Genomic DNA, 16,591 nt, shown 5'->3' on the forward strand with positions numbered 1-16,591 from the left:
CCTCCTTTCCAGCACCCTGGAGTAGACTTTCCCGGGGAGGCTGAGGAGTGTGATTCCATGGTAATGGGAACACACCCTCCGGTCCCTTTTTAAAAATGGGAACCACCACCCCGGTCTGCCACTCCACTGGCACTGTCCCAGACCTCCACGCGACACCGAAGAGGCGTGTCAACCATGACAGTCCAACAGTGTCCAGAGCCTTCAGCATCTCAGGGAGAATCTCATCCAACCCTGGCGCCTTGCCGCCGGGTAGCTTTTTAACTACCTCGGCGACCTCCGCCAGGGATATTGATGAGTCTTCCCCTGAGTCTTCAGACTCTGCCTCCTCTACAGAGGACGTGTTGGCTGGATTAAGGAGTTCCTCAAAGTGTTCTTTCCACTGTGTGACGACATCCACAGGTCGGGTCAGCAGGTTTCGTCCCCCGCTGAACACAGCTTGGGCCAAGCCCTGCTTTCCCTTCCTGAGACCTCCTCCATGGCCTCCCCGAATTCCTCCCATACCAGAGTTTTTGCTTCAGCGACTGCCGCAGCTGCAGCCCTTCTGGCCGAACAGTACCTGTCTGCTGATTCCAGAGACCCCTCGGCCAGCCAAGACCGGAAGGCCTCCTTCTTCAGCTTGACGGCCTCCCTCACCGCTGGTGTCCACCAGCGGGTTCTTGGGTTGCCGCCACGACAAGCACCTACGGCCTTCAGGCCACAGCTCCTACCAGCCGCATGAACAATTGAGGCTTTGAACATGTTGAACATGTTGAACATGGCCCATTCGGACTCCATGTCCCCAGCCTCACCTGGGATGTTGGAGAAATTCTTCCGCAGGTGTGAGTTGAAGATCCTGCAGACAGGGGCCTCCGCTAGACGTTCCCAGTTCAGTCTCACTACACGTTTGGGTTGCCAGGTCTGTCCATCAGCCTCCCCCACGACCTGATCCAACTCACCACCAGGTGGTGATCAGTTGACAGCTCTGCTCTTCTCTTCACCCGAGTGTCCAGAACATGCGGCCGCAGATCTGACGATACGATAATGAAACCGATCATCGATCTTTGGCCTAGAGTGCTCTGGTACCAGGTACACTTATGAGCAACTCTATGTTCGAACATGGTGTTTGTTATGGACAATCCGTGACTAGCACAGAAGTCCAATAACAAAACACCACTCGGGTTCAGATCAGGCAGGCCGACTTGCAGCCGTAAGGAGGTGACCCTCTCGTTCCTCGGGGAGAACTCCAGCACAGCGGCGCTCAGCCGGGGGCTTGTGAGTATCCCCACACCCGCCCGGCGCCTCTCACCCTGGGCAACTCCGGAAAAGGAGAGAGTCCAGCCTCTCTCCAGGAGTTTGGTTCCAGAGCCCACGCTATGTGTGGAGGTGAGCCCAACTATTTCTAGCTGGCAAGGCTCCACCTCCCGCACAAGCTCGGGCTCCTTCCCCGCCAGCGAGGGGATGTTCCACGTCCCCAGAGCTAGCCGCTGGAGCCGGGGGTCAGCACGCCCAGGTACCCGCCTTCGCCTGCTGCCCGACTCCCACTACACCCGACCCCTATGCCCTACTCTGTGGGGGGTGGGCCCACAGGTCGGCTGTAGGCTAATCCGTCAGTAAACAGGAGAAGAAGAGATTATGGAAGAAAGATAATAATAATTTAAAAAAGAGGTTGCGAATTGGACAGCTTTGGCCACCCATGAGAGAAAACATGTCTTCAGAAATTAGATTAAATTAGGCAACCAGGCAAAATAATAGTTCTTTCATGTCAGATGAAACAGCTGATCAGTCATGAGTTAAATGTTCGCTACGTCAGAAAAAACGTTTCCATCTCCCGTTTAGCCAGGGGACGAAGCTGTCAGCAAATGATTTCAACTCAATTAGTTATTTTTCCACTCCATGCCTTAACCACAATATGTTTTAGATTTACAAACAGTTTTAAATGAACTGTAGTGTAAACAACAACCAACATATTTACATAAATAAAAAGAAGTTTGTACATGTAATTCCCAGTGCAGCCAAACAAATTTACTGACTTGAAGCTGACTCAATGAAGGACCCAAAAACATCTCTCCTCCTTTATCACCCTGAACATCCTGCTGGGACATTTCTTGTCTGTCCAGTCTGTCCAGCCTTTAGAACCAGTGTTCCCACAGGATGTTCTGAGACTATGATGAGGGGACCCAAACAAAGTAGGGGGGTCCGGGGGGAAGGTTCCCCGGATAACTATTCCATCTTAATCATTCCATATTTTTAATTAATTATTGAAAAGGAGATTAAGGGTTCTTCTATGTTTTATTTAAGGCGTCATATTTTGACAGTCTTCTTGTTAATTATGGTGGACTCTACAAACACATCCATGTGCTCTTATTTGAAAGCTACATGTGTTTGTTTTTATTTTGAAGGCAGGTCTAACACATTCTTACCTAACGCCTCATGGTGTGTTCAATTTATACTGAAAGTCGGAACTTGGAGCTTGGCACTACGTCGAAAATACCGACATTCATGTAGACCTTGAACGCACCATTAGCCATACCCCCCCCCCCAGTGCCATCTGCAGCATGCGTTTAACACATTAACTATTTTTTGAAAAAGACCAAAAACATCAAAATTTTTTGGGAAACTTTTTGCAGATTTTGTTGTTTTCATCAAGCTTTTTTCTCGTGAATCTTCAAAGTGCACCGAGAAATTTGTTTATGTAAACATGGCTACTGTCACCTAGCTCTGTCATGAATCTGACAGTCCATATTGTAATTGGTATGTCTATTTTGCAGTTATTATTTTTTATTTCATTAAATACTCTACATGCATACTTTTAAGTTACCCGAGTCACTGATGTTGATCTCCAGATGTTTATGATAAGGGCTGATGGGTGTTTCCTAGTTGGAATGGATTTTTGTTTTCCTGAGAGCTGGACCTCTTTTGGAACTATGATTTTACATTTGGTAGCGTTTCCTTTCAGGGCTCAGATATGGCTGCTCTCGTCCACTGTTTGTAGAGATCCCTGTAAACAAATGCACTGAACTTCATAGTGAACTTACCTGAATGTGAGCCAGGTGGCAGCTCTTATTGTCTGGCAGGCAGCGCCCTCTAGTGGCCAGAGGTGGTATGACAGCAGCGACAGGAGCAGAGCAGGAAGTGAGGTGAAGTCAGTGGTGGAATGTAACTAAGTACATTAATTCAAGGACTGAACTTAAGTACAATTTTGAGGTACTTGTAGTTCACTTGAGTATTTCCATTTTATGTAACTTTATACCTCCACTTCACTACATTTTGAGGTAAATATTGTACTTTTTACTCCATCACATTTAGCTGACAGTTTTATTTAATAAAAATAAAAACATGATCAATTTAAAGTGATTAGACTTTTTCAACATTTTTTCATTTACTGTAACCTCATAACAGTATATTAAGTAGCTAAAATGAGCCCCATCTTGACTAAATTAAAACACTGTTTACATAAATGCATAAAAAATAATAATACAATAATATATTTGGAATACATAAAACAACCTGAGTGGTTCATTCTGCATAACGAGCACTTTTACTTTTGATACTTTAAGTACATTTTGATGCTGAAACTTTTGTACTTTTACTTCAGTAAGTTTTGAATGCAGAACTTTTACTGTAGTGGAGTAATGTAAGGTCTTTATATATTGATGTTATATTCTAGAGGGTTTTTCTGACCATTTTTATCCATTCGCAATATTAATAAAATATAATTATTGAGCACCAAATGTGTGTAGCAAATGGTATCAACCCAAAAAATTGCTGCAACAACTTCTGGGACACAATTGAACATGGACTGGACTTTAGAAAGTGTCCACTAATTTATTCACCATAATAGGCTTCAATAAATAAATAATTCATTCATTAAGTCATTTTAATTAGATGTTTAGATCAAAAATCTGAGCTGTATCTCAAATTAATCTTCAGGTTCACAGCTTTCAGATGATGTCACCACTTCTATGATGCATTTATTGTTGACCTGCTATCTCCCCCTAAACATCCACTGCCCACTACCACCAAACAGGTCTTGAACAATAGCAGGTTAAGGGATCTGAGTACGTCTTCCACCACTGGGTGAAGTAGTATTAATACAGATTACATCCCTTTTAGCAGGGCTAATCAATTACACATTTAATTGGGCCAGGTTTTAAAACCAAGACATTTATCTGAGCCAGACATTTTCAGCAGCCAGTGAAGGTGATGACACATTTCAAACCAATAAATGTAATGAAGAACAAGAAATATTTATTTATTGTTTCCCTTTGAGACATGCCTGTGTCAGATGTGATCATATTTAAAAGTGCATAACACAATAAAAGAACTATAGTTCTAACACAACAGAATCTGACGAAGCAGCAATACTTTTTTTATTATCATTATTTTGAGATAATAAAAATAAACATCTCTCCTGATTAACTTGTAACCACATCCTTGCAGAAAAATGTTATAGCTTTTGTGTCTTTAATTGGGTGCAGGAAAATTCTTCTCTTATGGAAATCCTCTCAGCCACCTTCCTTCAAATCCTGGCTACATGATTTACTGTTTCTACTAAAACTGGAGAAAATCAAATTCAGCCTTAGAGGTTGTCCCGAGAAGTTTTGCTTACACTGGGAACCACTTCATGACTATGTTGATAAACTCCCTGCTACTGAAACATCCCCCTGATCCCACTTGCCGGTCCACCGGTCCACCGACCAACCCCCCTAGGTATTTTTTTATGTATATGTGTATATATATATTTTTATTTTTATTATTATTATTATTATTAATACTTTTTTTCTACACACTGTTGTCTTAACTGATCTGGTATATTAACCTATTAATACAACGATGTAAGGTTCTCTGGGGGAGTGGAATGGGTGTTGGGTTATGTAAGAAAATGAAAATATGTAATATGTCTCTTTGATTGTACTGTTTACTGCAACTGTGAATCAATAAAAATATATATGTATATAAAAAATAAATAAATAAACCTCTCAAAGTGAAAAAACAAAACAAAGTGCACAGTGGCCACAACATGTTTCCCCTTTTGTAGTAAAATAAACTTTTTAGTCACATCTGACCCAGGCACATGTTGTTAGAGGTCATATCGTGGGATTAGCTTAGCCCAGAGCAGAAACCAAACACAGCTGCTACTCCTTTCTCCACAGTAAATATATATATATATATATACACACACACACACACACACACACACACATAATGAACTCTTCTGTAGGGCTCATAATCGCTGAGAATCCTGGGAGACATTCAAGATAGAGGGGAGATCTCTGGTTGTTCTTATCACAGAGCTCAGATGGAGCTGGATGTAAAGTATTTAATCCACATCAATTCAAATTCACAAATTAATCCAAAATTCACCTGTGGAACGATCACAACACAGTCCAGTGAGAGCTTCATTTTAACAGAAACTACCTGGATGTGATGTTTCAAACAGAATTCTGCATAATAGTTTATGCTTCACATAATGCTCATTCATGACATAAACACCTATCTATGTATCTATCTGGGAGTTTTTTGAGCTGGATACATATTCAGAACAAACCTAATGATGATTTTGTAACTTCTCTTGGTTTGCTTGCTGGCTCTAAATATTAACAGACTGAACTGTCTCCAGTACATCTAGAGTGAAACTGGTCATGATGTGTCACTTGTCTTCACATTAACAGGCAAAAAAAAGATCCAAAACATTTCAAAATGATGAAATAACAGTGTGTTCATTTGATATCACAAATCTTTTTATTTACAGTATGGCTCATAAAACAAAATGATGTACCTCTCAGTAAGAGCATTATAATAACTTATTATTCAACACAAAATATAGTCCTCATTATCATGGTAGTCCCTAATACGAGCTGTGACCGTCTGTCTTGTTTCTTTGTTGAGTTAGAACCACATTAACTTTTAGCTGCTGCAACAGTAGCTTCTCTTCTCCCCAGTCGGATCTTTACAATACGACAATAACAGAAAATAAGACTCAACACACAACACAACCTCAAGATGTTCTGCACATACCACTGCTCTAGAAAACAGCTCCTGTTTCTGTTTGGTTTTTGCAAAATACATGGATAAACACACACACACACACACACACACACACACACACACACACACACACACACTCAGGTGTATGCAGTACATACATTTATACATCTATATGCATCCATTTATACTATAAATACATATACAGTATACTGATACTAAAAAGGTATGATGGGACAATGACGTTAAACACGCTACCAATACCACATTTTATTAGGTTCGGTATTTTAAAATGAGAGCCGGTCATATTTCCTTTTAGTTGGGTCGTTATGCAACAGTGAGAGTGTTTGTGTGTGTGTGTGTGTGTGTGTGTGTGTGTGTGTGTGTGTGTGCAGCGATCTGCTTCACCAGACTACATTGGCATTTGGATCCCTCAGGACCAACCCGTTTTAACTTAGATAGCACTAACCAGAAGGATGGAGTCAACAAATGAAGTTGAGAAGAAATGTAGAGAGACATAGCACAGCTCTTCCTACATCTTTTATTTATTTGAAATGATAATAAGGATTAGGATTTAGTTCAATTCTTCTCACAACATTCCATTATTTTGCTCTTAACCTTTTATTGTTGGTCTGTTGTCTGACACCTGATCCACTCAGCTCAGCAACCTGACGCCGTGACGTCACCAGTTGGTTTGTGACCCGTTGGAAGCATCAGTTCAGCGTTATACTGGTCTCCATCTTGTTTGTGATACGGGGAGCAGACCATATCTGGACTGTGGAGGAGGAGAGGGATCTGATCACTGACTACAGCCTCTCTACACCTCAACCTGACTGAGAGAAGCTGCTGCTAATTACTGTTAGCATTAGCTGGGATGTTCATTTTGGCTAGCAAAAAACAAAAACTAAATGTATCTTTCTGACCTCAGCAAACTGAGCAGCGACTCCTTGGAGTGTCTGTTAGTCCAACCAAACACTGAACAAGACATTTACTGAACAAAACGTTCAAATAAACTGTCATTAAGTGAAAATACAGTGAAAGGGTCAAAGTTATGAGACCAAACCGCTAAACGTCCTTTTTTATATCTATATAACGTTATATATAACTTTATTGACACGTTGCCGTGGATACGCATTGCTCTGCTTCTCTCCTGATGACGGCTCGCCTTGTCAGTGACCTGTCAATCAAAGGTAGCCCCGCCCCAAATCATACGATTCTTTATCTTCTATTTTCTTCTAAATGGGGCCATTATTAGACTGCAACTGAGATTATAGTGTTGTTCTAAAAAAAATTCTGAGGTAATAAATCAAGTGAGAAGTTTTCTCATTTTGCATTGAAATTAATGGACAGAAATGTTTCTGCAGCCAAACTCAGCGCCCCCTGCTGGAGTTTTTGGTAGAATGCAGCTTAAGGCACTTCCTGGTTTGCCTCCCTGCTCAGACCAGGAGGTTGCCGCCTGGTCTGACTACGTTCTTCCACCTGTTTTCCTCCTTGTGATCTGATTCCTGTCTGCCTTGCTCAGCCCTCGTGTCCTCACCTGGGATCCATTCAGAGTCAGCTAGCTCCTATATTCACTGCCTGCTCTTTTGTTTTTTTTTACATACATACATCTGTGTCAGTCTCTGCCTCGGGGTCAAAAGAAAACCAGAACCTTAACTAAATGTGTTGATTTTGATAGTGAAAGTGGTCAGTGTTGTTGCTGCCAGGTCAGGTTTACAGAGCAACTCAAGGTGCAGAGTCTCCAGAGTTTCCCCTCCGGGGAACAGGAACTGTCTGAATACCTTCTATCCTCCATTGCACACATAATGCAATCTAGACAGAGACGAGACTTTACAGGAAGCAAAAGACTCGGACAGGTTAACTATCAACAACCTGCGTTTGCCTAGCTTAACATAGACCCTTGAAAGTAGGCCTGGCTCTATCCAAACCTACAAACACATTTAAAGCTGAGTAATTGACATGTGGAATTTAATTTATAACACCTGTATATAAACAGAAATGTAAACACAACACTTTGTGGTAAGTTACAGGCTGGCACTATGTCTTGATAACCTCTGTGTGCAGTGTGTTTGGTCACTGTGCAGGGATGCTGTCCTCCAGGAAGAAGTTTCAGCATGCCACTGACTCCAGCTTCATACTATAATGCATTTAAAGAGATAATGATAATGATGTTCTTAGGTCTCTCTCAGTATTGGAGAATAGTCATATTTTCCAAAATGCATATACAGTCATGAGTTATGGGCCCAGCTGGTTTGAAAGTTACATGGTGTGGTTCTGGGTAAGAATGAGTCATATCTATGTCTGAAAAACAGCGTAAAAATCTAGATTGGCATGATGCAACTGGCAGCAATACAAACTAAGCTTACTGTGAAAAGTTGATTCAGTTTAGTTCAGCTTGGTGCTGAATGCTTGGCCTGTTGCTTGCTGCTTGCAGCTTTCAGAGAACTGTGCAACCAAACACATCCCACTCATCACTGAGCTTCCCTGGGTCCTGAGAAATACACCTGCCATTAGATAGTTATTAGATAGTTACTCCTCCTTACCATGCTGGAGTATACGCTTCAAATTACAAAATCGTTTATTCTGAAGGTTACATCACTGATCCCTGAAATGAGTTTTCTACAATGTAATAAAGCTGGCCTCTCCTTCATCTCCTGGTCTTAAATGAACTGTAGTGACGATGGAGATCAAGATGTACCCAGCATGCCATTAGGTGGTTTTGCATTTAATAGAGGCCCTTCACAGTGTCTACATCACATTTAATGCCATGTGTTATCACATCTGAACCAAGGGCGGAAGAATGTTCCTGATGTTAAACATCACTGGAAGTAGCAGCTGACTCAAGTATTCGTAGGATTCACAAGTAATGCTACCTTAAATGCTAGCTCTGTAGCATTACTTGCATGTGGTGTTCACTTGCCATTCCACTGAAATTGAGTGGAAAACCAAAAGAACTGTCCTAGGTGACGTTTCCTTGGCTTCTCTGACTTGAAATCAGATGGTGAGTTGAGTAGAAACATTCAGAAGAAAGCTGGTAAGTCCACCGATGTGTCCAGCATCACAGTGACTGAGGAAACAGCTGGTCAGCTGGTCAGGTCAGTCAGGTGACATGCTCCTCTGTCATTGGCTGACAGCTAGAGGCAGCTGCCAGACCAGCAGTGTGTTTTCAGTGGAGGCTGAGCTGCTTCCTGCTGAGGCCGTGTGTCCTATCCTGCGGTAGCCTCGACCACCGGAGAAGATGGCTGTGGAGGTGATCCTGCTGCGCCGGGCCTCGCCCTCCTTCCCCCACTCAGCAGGCCGCCCCCTCACCCACACATCAGGGTCCTCACTCACTTCATAGATGGAGCCGTCCTCTGGGCTGTGCTCCAGGGAGTCTGGGGGGAGGCAGTGGTTCACCTGGTCAGGCTGAGCTGTCAGCGGCTTCCCAGGCAGCTGGCAGGTGGAGTGGAGGCGATACTGCAGCAGGAGGCGCTTGGGCTTCTCCTCCCTCGGGGAACCAGCTTCTGAGGGGTGGAGGTAGCTGCTCTGCTCCAACTTCTGCTCACCTTCATCACTTCCCCCACCACCTCTATCTCCCTGTCCTTCTCTGTTGTTGGCATCCTCTTCGCTGCTGCTGAGGGTGGAGTCCCGTCTGAACAGGCTGGAGGCCAGCGTGCTGGAGGTCGACACCAGTAAGTCCACCGGACCACAGTGGGCGTTCAGAGACATCATCCCCTTACCTTAGGGGGACAATCACAACCTCAGTGCACATACATTGGAATGGGTCCAAGTGTTCCATCCAATGAATGTTTAATACACAGTCAAGATACTCATAAATGGCCTGAACTGGCTGATTGACAGGCTTTGCTACTAGTTGTCAGTAGTGGACAAAATGTAAATGTTACCATGGTACCACATGGTACCACATTGTACCACATGGTACCAAATGGAACCACAAGGTACCACATGGTACCAAATGGTACCAAATGGAACCACAAGGTACCACATGGAACCACATGCTACCACATGCTACCACATGGTACCACATGGAACCACATGGAACCACATGCTACCACATGCTACCACATGTACCACATGGAACCACATGGTACCAAATGGAACCACAAGGTACCACATGGTACCACATGGTACCACATGGTACCAAATGGAACCACAAGGTACCACATGGTACCACATGGTACTACATGGTACCACATGGTACTACATGGTACCACATGGTACTACATGGTACTACATGGTACCACTACAACTACTACTACTCACAATGACAACCTCATAGAATACATGAGTGGTGATGAAAAGTGACTTCAGGTTCTCTTGTAAAAGGCATTTTATGCTAATTTTGAACTTTAGTAAATGTAACCCAAATACATGGTACAAAATTCAAATACAATTTGTAAAATGTGTCATTGTAAAATATATGACTTGCAAAAATATGTATAGTTTCTGTTCTAGCTGCAGTTTAGCCTTAGTCAACAAAGGGTTAACTCCATGCTGCAGAGATGTTGAAGCACAATCAGTAACAATAAGCACATGCTGTGTGTGTCTGAGATCAGTTTGAGCTTCTTATATTCGTATCATTCTGTTATCATTTGTTTCTGAATTACTTCTCCCAAGGAACCCTTAGGAGAAAAACATTTGAGCAATACTTGAGAAGTGGGATAAACACATGAGATCTCATGATTTCAATTATGTTTTGGTTATTTTGAAGGAGAATTGAATCGGGACATAATTGAGATTTTCCTACAAACAGGCTCCAGTCATCACACAGACATGCTGCAGAGATGTTGAAGCACAATCAGTAACAATAAGCACATGCTGTGTGTGTGTGTGTGTGTGTGTGTGTGTGTGTGTGTGTGTCCAGGCTGACCTGTGATCTTGGGGATGCCCTCCAGCGTGGGGACGGGGAAGGTGAGGATGAAGCCCCGGCTGGTGCCGACCCACAGCAGACCCTGGCAGATCAGCAGGCTGGTGACAACAACCTCACCTGGAATAAAAGGATTCAACCATTAACATGACCTTTGTTACAGTGGTCTAGCCCTGATTAGGGCTGGGCGATATATCAATTTAAAAAATATATCAATATGTTTTATAGTTCTTTTTTTTCTGTCTTTATATATAAACGCTGCCCTTGTTAGGGTTTGTCATATTGAGTTCTTTTGTAATGTTCGTTAATCTTTCCTCATATAAATATATTTATTTCATAAAATGATTGGCCTATTTTATTTCATAGGAATTTTTTATTTAAGGTAGTTTTTTTATTTAAATGTGCACTTTATGGAGCTTTGATTTTAATAAAAAGTTAAACGGTATGTTATACGGTATTTATGTTCACATAAATAAACGTCTCAGAAAACTACTTGTGACATGTCATATTTCGCTTTCACTTCGACTCTCACTCGCTCTCACTTTGCAATAAAAATATTGGGATATGTATCGTATATCGATTTTCAGCCTAAATATATCAGGATATAACTTTTAGTCGATATCGCCCAGCCCTAGATCTGATCCTGGACCCTGATGGTATCAAAGTCCTGGATCATGTGATTTGTAAAGTTCTTTATAGTGAGCAGGAAAGGTCCCTCTAATCAAAGTCAGTACAAACCATGTAAACTCAGACAGTTCCCACTCACTGACTGGAGAAGCTGTTTACCTTCATGTAGCTTTGGGCTCTGCTGCTGAGCTGCTCCACACTCAGCAAATACAATCCCTTATCTTTAGTAGAGTGAAATATCAAGCCTTTTATTCATCGGGCTTTTACAGAAGTGTCTGTTTCAGCACTGAGACACACTGACTGAACCAGAAATGCTTTTATCAGCTCAACCCACTGCTCTGACTCTGCTCTGACTCTGCTCTGACTCTGCTCTGACTCTGGTCTGACTCTGGTCTGACTCTGCTCTGACTCTGGTCTGACTCTGGTCTGACTCTGCTCTGACTCTGGTCTGACTCTGGTCTGACTCTGGTCTGACTCTGCTCTGACTCTGGTCTGACTCTGCTCTGACTCTGCTCTGACTCTGGTCTGGACTTGCCTGGTGGCAGATTGGCGGTGCGGGTGGAGATGTTGACTTCCTGTAGTAGTTCCAGAGTCTCAGTGTGAAACAGGTGAATGGAGGAGCTCTGGGTGAAGGCCATCCACACGCCCCCGCCTGAACGCATCATGTGGCTGACGGTGCAGCCTGGATCACAGTGGGCTGGGAACGTCTAGAGAGAGGCAGAGAGACTCATCTGTCTGATGTCACATGGCCTTTTATGGAACTGTATTTGTCATATAGGTCATTTTGAACACAGAAAACATTTTCTTTTGAACACATATGGATTATATTTGTATTATGAAAACAAAAAGAAACGTTTGACTGTTTTCTATTACACACAGTTAAAACCTCTCACTTGATTTACTTGTTCACCCTCAGTCCCACCACTAGTTGGACAGCAGCGGCCTCATGTATCAACGCTGCGTACGCACAAAAACATGCGCACGCTGTTTTCCCGCACACGCCACATGTATGAAAATTGAACTTGCTGTGAGATTGTGCGGTGGCACCGCAAACGTTAAAAACGACTGTCTTCTATGCTCTATTTAAAACGTGGTTCAATCAACATTGAAGTTCTTTCAATTGTGTTTTTGATGCCAATTGTTTTGTTCTCAGGGAGTGACATCATAATTTGTTATTGTTGTGCTGCATCAGTATTAGGGTTGTCAAAAGTATCGATACTCAGAAATATATCGATACTAAAACGTTACTCATTTTCTCATTTTACTCATTTTCAAAAGTATCGTGTTATTATTAGCCATTAGCCGCAGCTAGCAATTAAAGGCTAAATATTGATTATAAACAACGTAAATAAATAAATCAGCCCATATTACGTTAATTGACACAGTGTCAGTATACATAAGCATAGAGTTAATACGTTTACATGAATGAAAACAACAACAACAACGAAAATATGTCTGTTCATTTTTACATTTACATTTTTCTTGTTAACAAAAATATTTCTGTTAAATTTTGGGGTCTTTGTTTTTATCCTTGTGGTATCGAAAATGGTATCGAATATTTTCCTGAGTATCGGTATCGAGTTGATAATGTTAGTATCGTGACAAACCTAATCAGTATAATTATATAATGACAATAAAGTACTGGAACTTAAAAGGAAGCAATTTTCCCTTTAAGTAAATATTCAATGTGTTGAGCACAGAAGCTTTTGAAAAATATTTTCTCAACTTATAATCGCAAGATCAAATCTATACAGGATTTATGTGCATGCAAAAATGTTTTCTCTGAGATCAAAATGCTCCACTCGCCAGTCAGAAATAAGGCAGAAGCCATAATGTTCCAACAGTGTTAACACAGACCAGTACAGCACTGTCAGTCCACTGGCAATATGTGCAACTGGTAGCACAGATTCCCATTAAATGTGAGTTAATCATTAGCACTTAAAGTTACAAATTAGCAAAAAAGTACTTAAACTAAGTGCAAGTCCACAGGCTACAAAGTCAACTGTCACTGTTGTTTCTTTCCTGAAATCTATCCACTCAACAGCTTTTTCATTAAAAGACATATTCATATTTCAGCACTTTCACAGAGTTTAACAGCAGCAGAGAGGTCACATGCTCCAGAAAGCACAAGGACAAACTCTCTCTCACACACACACACACACACACACACACGCTGAGTGTACAAAGTAACACAGTCCTTCTAATTCAGTCTCCAGCGTCCCCACAGAGGCTGAGCTGCAGTCATCTGGAGACCTGTTAGCTCCAGAGACACATGACATGACATGTCGTTCAAGCTCACAGGCAGTCAGTGTGTGAGTCCCTGAGGGCTCAGGCCAGTAGACACACCTGGAGCTGACACAGGTGGATCAGATCACAGCACAGGTGGATCAGATCACAGCACAGGTGGATCAGCCTGAGATAGATGCTAGCTGTGTTAGCTGAGAGATGCTAGCTGTGTTAGCTGAGAGATGCTAGATGTGTTAGCTGAGAGATGCTAGCTGTGTTAGCTGAGAGATGCTAGATGTGTTAGCTGAGAGATGCTAGATGTGTTAGCTGAGAGATGCTAGCTGTGTTAGCTGAGAGATGCTAGCTGTGTTAGCTGAGAGATGCTAGATGTGTTAGCTGAGAGATGCTAGCTGTGTTAGCTGAGAGATGGTTCACTACGGGAGGAATGACTGATGGAGTTCAGACTGTTTACAGCATGTGGCGTTCATGGCCAGTGAAGGAACTACACACTGAGTTTATTGCTGCTGGGACAAGCATATGAAACAATTAACATAACAAAATTATTTTAATTTAGTTTTGTCAAGATAAATGAATTTCCAGCTTGTGTGAAAGATGAAGGCAGCAGTGCTGCGCTGTCAGCAGAAATCACTTCCTGGAACAAGTTGATGCATGTTCATCTGATAAACTAGAGCAGAGCCTGTAGGAAGTCTGTGTTCATATAGTGGGACATTAAGGAGATTATTCAATTATGGCCAATGAGGTTGTGTGTGAAAGTGGGATGTACAATGAGGTGTAATACTCTTGAGTAGTGTTAATATACAAAGTGTATATTGGCTAATACATGGATGTACATTGAGATATAAAGAGACACAGAAATAGTTATTTTAAGAAAAATAAACTAAATCATTCAACATGGTTAGACAGATATACAGACACAGATATAGGAGGAACAAGTTTACATGCAGCACTAACAGATGATGTGAATAATGTGACTAACGGTTATTAGGTGTGTTGATATGGAATGTGTAGATTGATTGATAACTATTGGGCCTAAATCTCCTCTACCATGCACACACACACACACACACACACACACACACACACACACACAGACGCTTCTTGCTCTTATAGATAGATGAACATACTGCAGCAGAGCCAATCAGTTCATTAATCCCCCCGTAGCTGATTGAGCCCAAGGTCTTAGTGTCATCATGTCTCAGCTGTGAGAGGTGGTGTAGTTCCACGGAAGAGATGAAGGGGGGCAGCCAGAACCTGAACCAGGTTCTACACAATAGAACTCGGGTGTCATGATTCTCCAAATCATCTTCTAATCATTCTCCATAAGGCGACAAACATCGCAGGTAAAACAGGATTAATGTTCCGTTAGTTCGACTACTTTACATTGCAGCACATAGAGAGTCCAGTGTTTGTGTGCTATGGCTAATGGTGCGTTCAAGGTCTACACAAATGTCAGAATTTTGTCCAAAGCTCCAAATTCCAACTTTCAGTGTAAATTAAACAAACCATAAGGCGTTATGGTAAGAAGACCCGCCTTCAAAATGAAAAGCAAACACATGTAGCTTTCAGAATAAGAGCACATGGATGTGTTGGCAGAATCCACCACAGAATTTACAAGAAGACTGTCAAAATAAGACGCCTTAAATAAAACAGAACCCTTATTCTCCTTTACAATAATTCATTAAAATATGCAATGATTAAGATGGACTAGTGGCATTAGAATGTGTGAGAGGCACCAAATTTAAGCTTTTAGGGCAAAAATGTATCTGGGGGACAATGCCCCTGGACCCCCTACTTTGATTGGGTCCCCCCATCATAGAAAATCCTGATGGGAACACTGGTTCTAAAGGCTGGACAGACTGGACAGACAACAAGTTGCCCAGCAGGATGTTCAGGGTGATAAAGGAGGAGAGATGTTTCTGGGTCCTTCATTGAGTCAGCTTCAAGTCAGTAAATGTGTTTGGCTGCACTGGGAATTACATGTAGAAACTTCTTTTTATTTATGTTAATATGTTGGTTGTTGTTTACACTACACTTCATTTAAAATGCTTCAATAAAACATATTTTGGTTAAAGCATGGAGAGGAAAAATAACTCATTGAGTTGAAATCATTTGTCCCCCCAGTTCAAAGATCCCCCCTTCGTCCCCCCAGCGTACCTTCGTCCCCCCTTCATCCCTCCAGCGTACCTCCGTCCCCCCAGCGTACCTTCGTCCCCCCTTCGTCCCCCCAGCGTACCTGCGTCCCCCCAGCGTACCTTCGTCCCCCCTCCGTCCCCCCAGCGTACCTTCGTCCCCCCTTCGTCCCCCCAGCGTACCTGCGTCCCCCCAGCGTACCTTCTTCCCCCCTTCATCCCCCCAGCGTACCTTCGTCCCCCCAGCGTAACTTCGTCCCCCCAGCGTACCTCCGTCCCCCCAGCGTAACTCCGTCCCCCCAGCGTACCTTCGTCCCCCCAGCGTACCTTCGTCCCCCCAGCGCACCTCCGTCCCCCCAGCGTACCTTCGTCCCCCCTTCGTCCCCCCAGCGTAACTTCGTCCCCCCAGCGTACCTTCGTCCCCCCAGTGTACCTCCGTCCCCCCAGCGTACTTTCGTCCCCCCTTCGTCCCCCCAGCGTACCTCCGTCCCCCCAGCGTACCTTCGTCCCCCCTCCGTCCCCCCAGCGTACCTCCGTCCCCCCAGCGTACCTTCGTCCCCCCTTCGTCCCCCCAGCGTACCTCCGTCCCCACAGCGTACCTTCGTCCCCCCTCCGTCCCCCCAGCGTACCTTCGTCCCCCCTCCGTCCCCCCAGCGTACCTCCGTCCCCCCAGCGTACCTTCGTCCCCCCTCCGTCCCCCCAGCGTACCTTCGTCCCCCCTCCGTCCCCCCAGCGTACCTCCGTCCCCCCAGCGTAC

The 16,591-nt window shown here is 43.3% G+C and overlaps 1 protein-coding gene across 1 annotated transcript in view; it reads right to left on the minus strand.

The window, feature by feature from the left end:
- Positions 1 to 6,318: 6,318 nt before the first annotated feature.
- The window catches only part of LOC131971585 (rho guanine nucleotide exchange factor 10-like protein), a 59,903-nt gene continuing 49,630 nt past the window's right edge, over positions 6,319 to 16,591 (minus strand). Inside the window, exons 26-28 of the mRNA XM_059333094.1 lie at positions 11,994 to 12,165; positions 10,835 to 10,951; positions 6,319 to 9,683 (exon numbers count right to left, since the gene is read on the minus strand). Of these exons, the coding sequence (XP_059189077.1) occupies positions 9,085 to 9,683; positions 10,835 to 10,951; positions 11,994 to 12,165 (888 nt within the window). The 3' untranslated portion in view covers positions 6,319 to 9,084. The remainder of the gene's footprint in view (positions 9,684 to 10,834; positions 10,952 to 11,993; positions 12,166 to 16,591) is intronic.

Source organism: Centropristis striata, chromosome 5 (genome assembly GCF_030273125.1).
Source record: "Centropristis striata isolate RG_2023a ecotype Rhode Island chromosome 5, C.striata_1.0, whole genome shotgun sequence".
Classification (NCBI taxonomy): Eukaryota; Metazoa; Chordata; class Actinopteri; order Perciformes; family Serranidae; genus Centropristis; species Centropristis striata.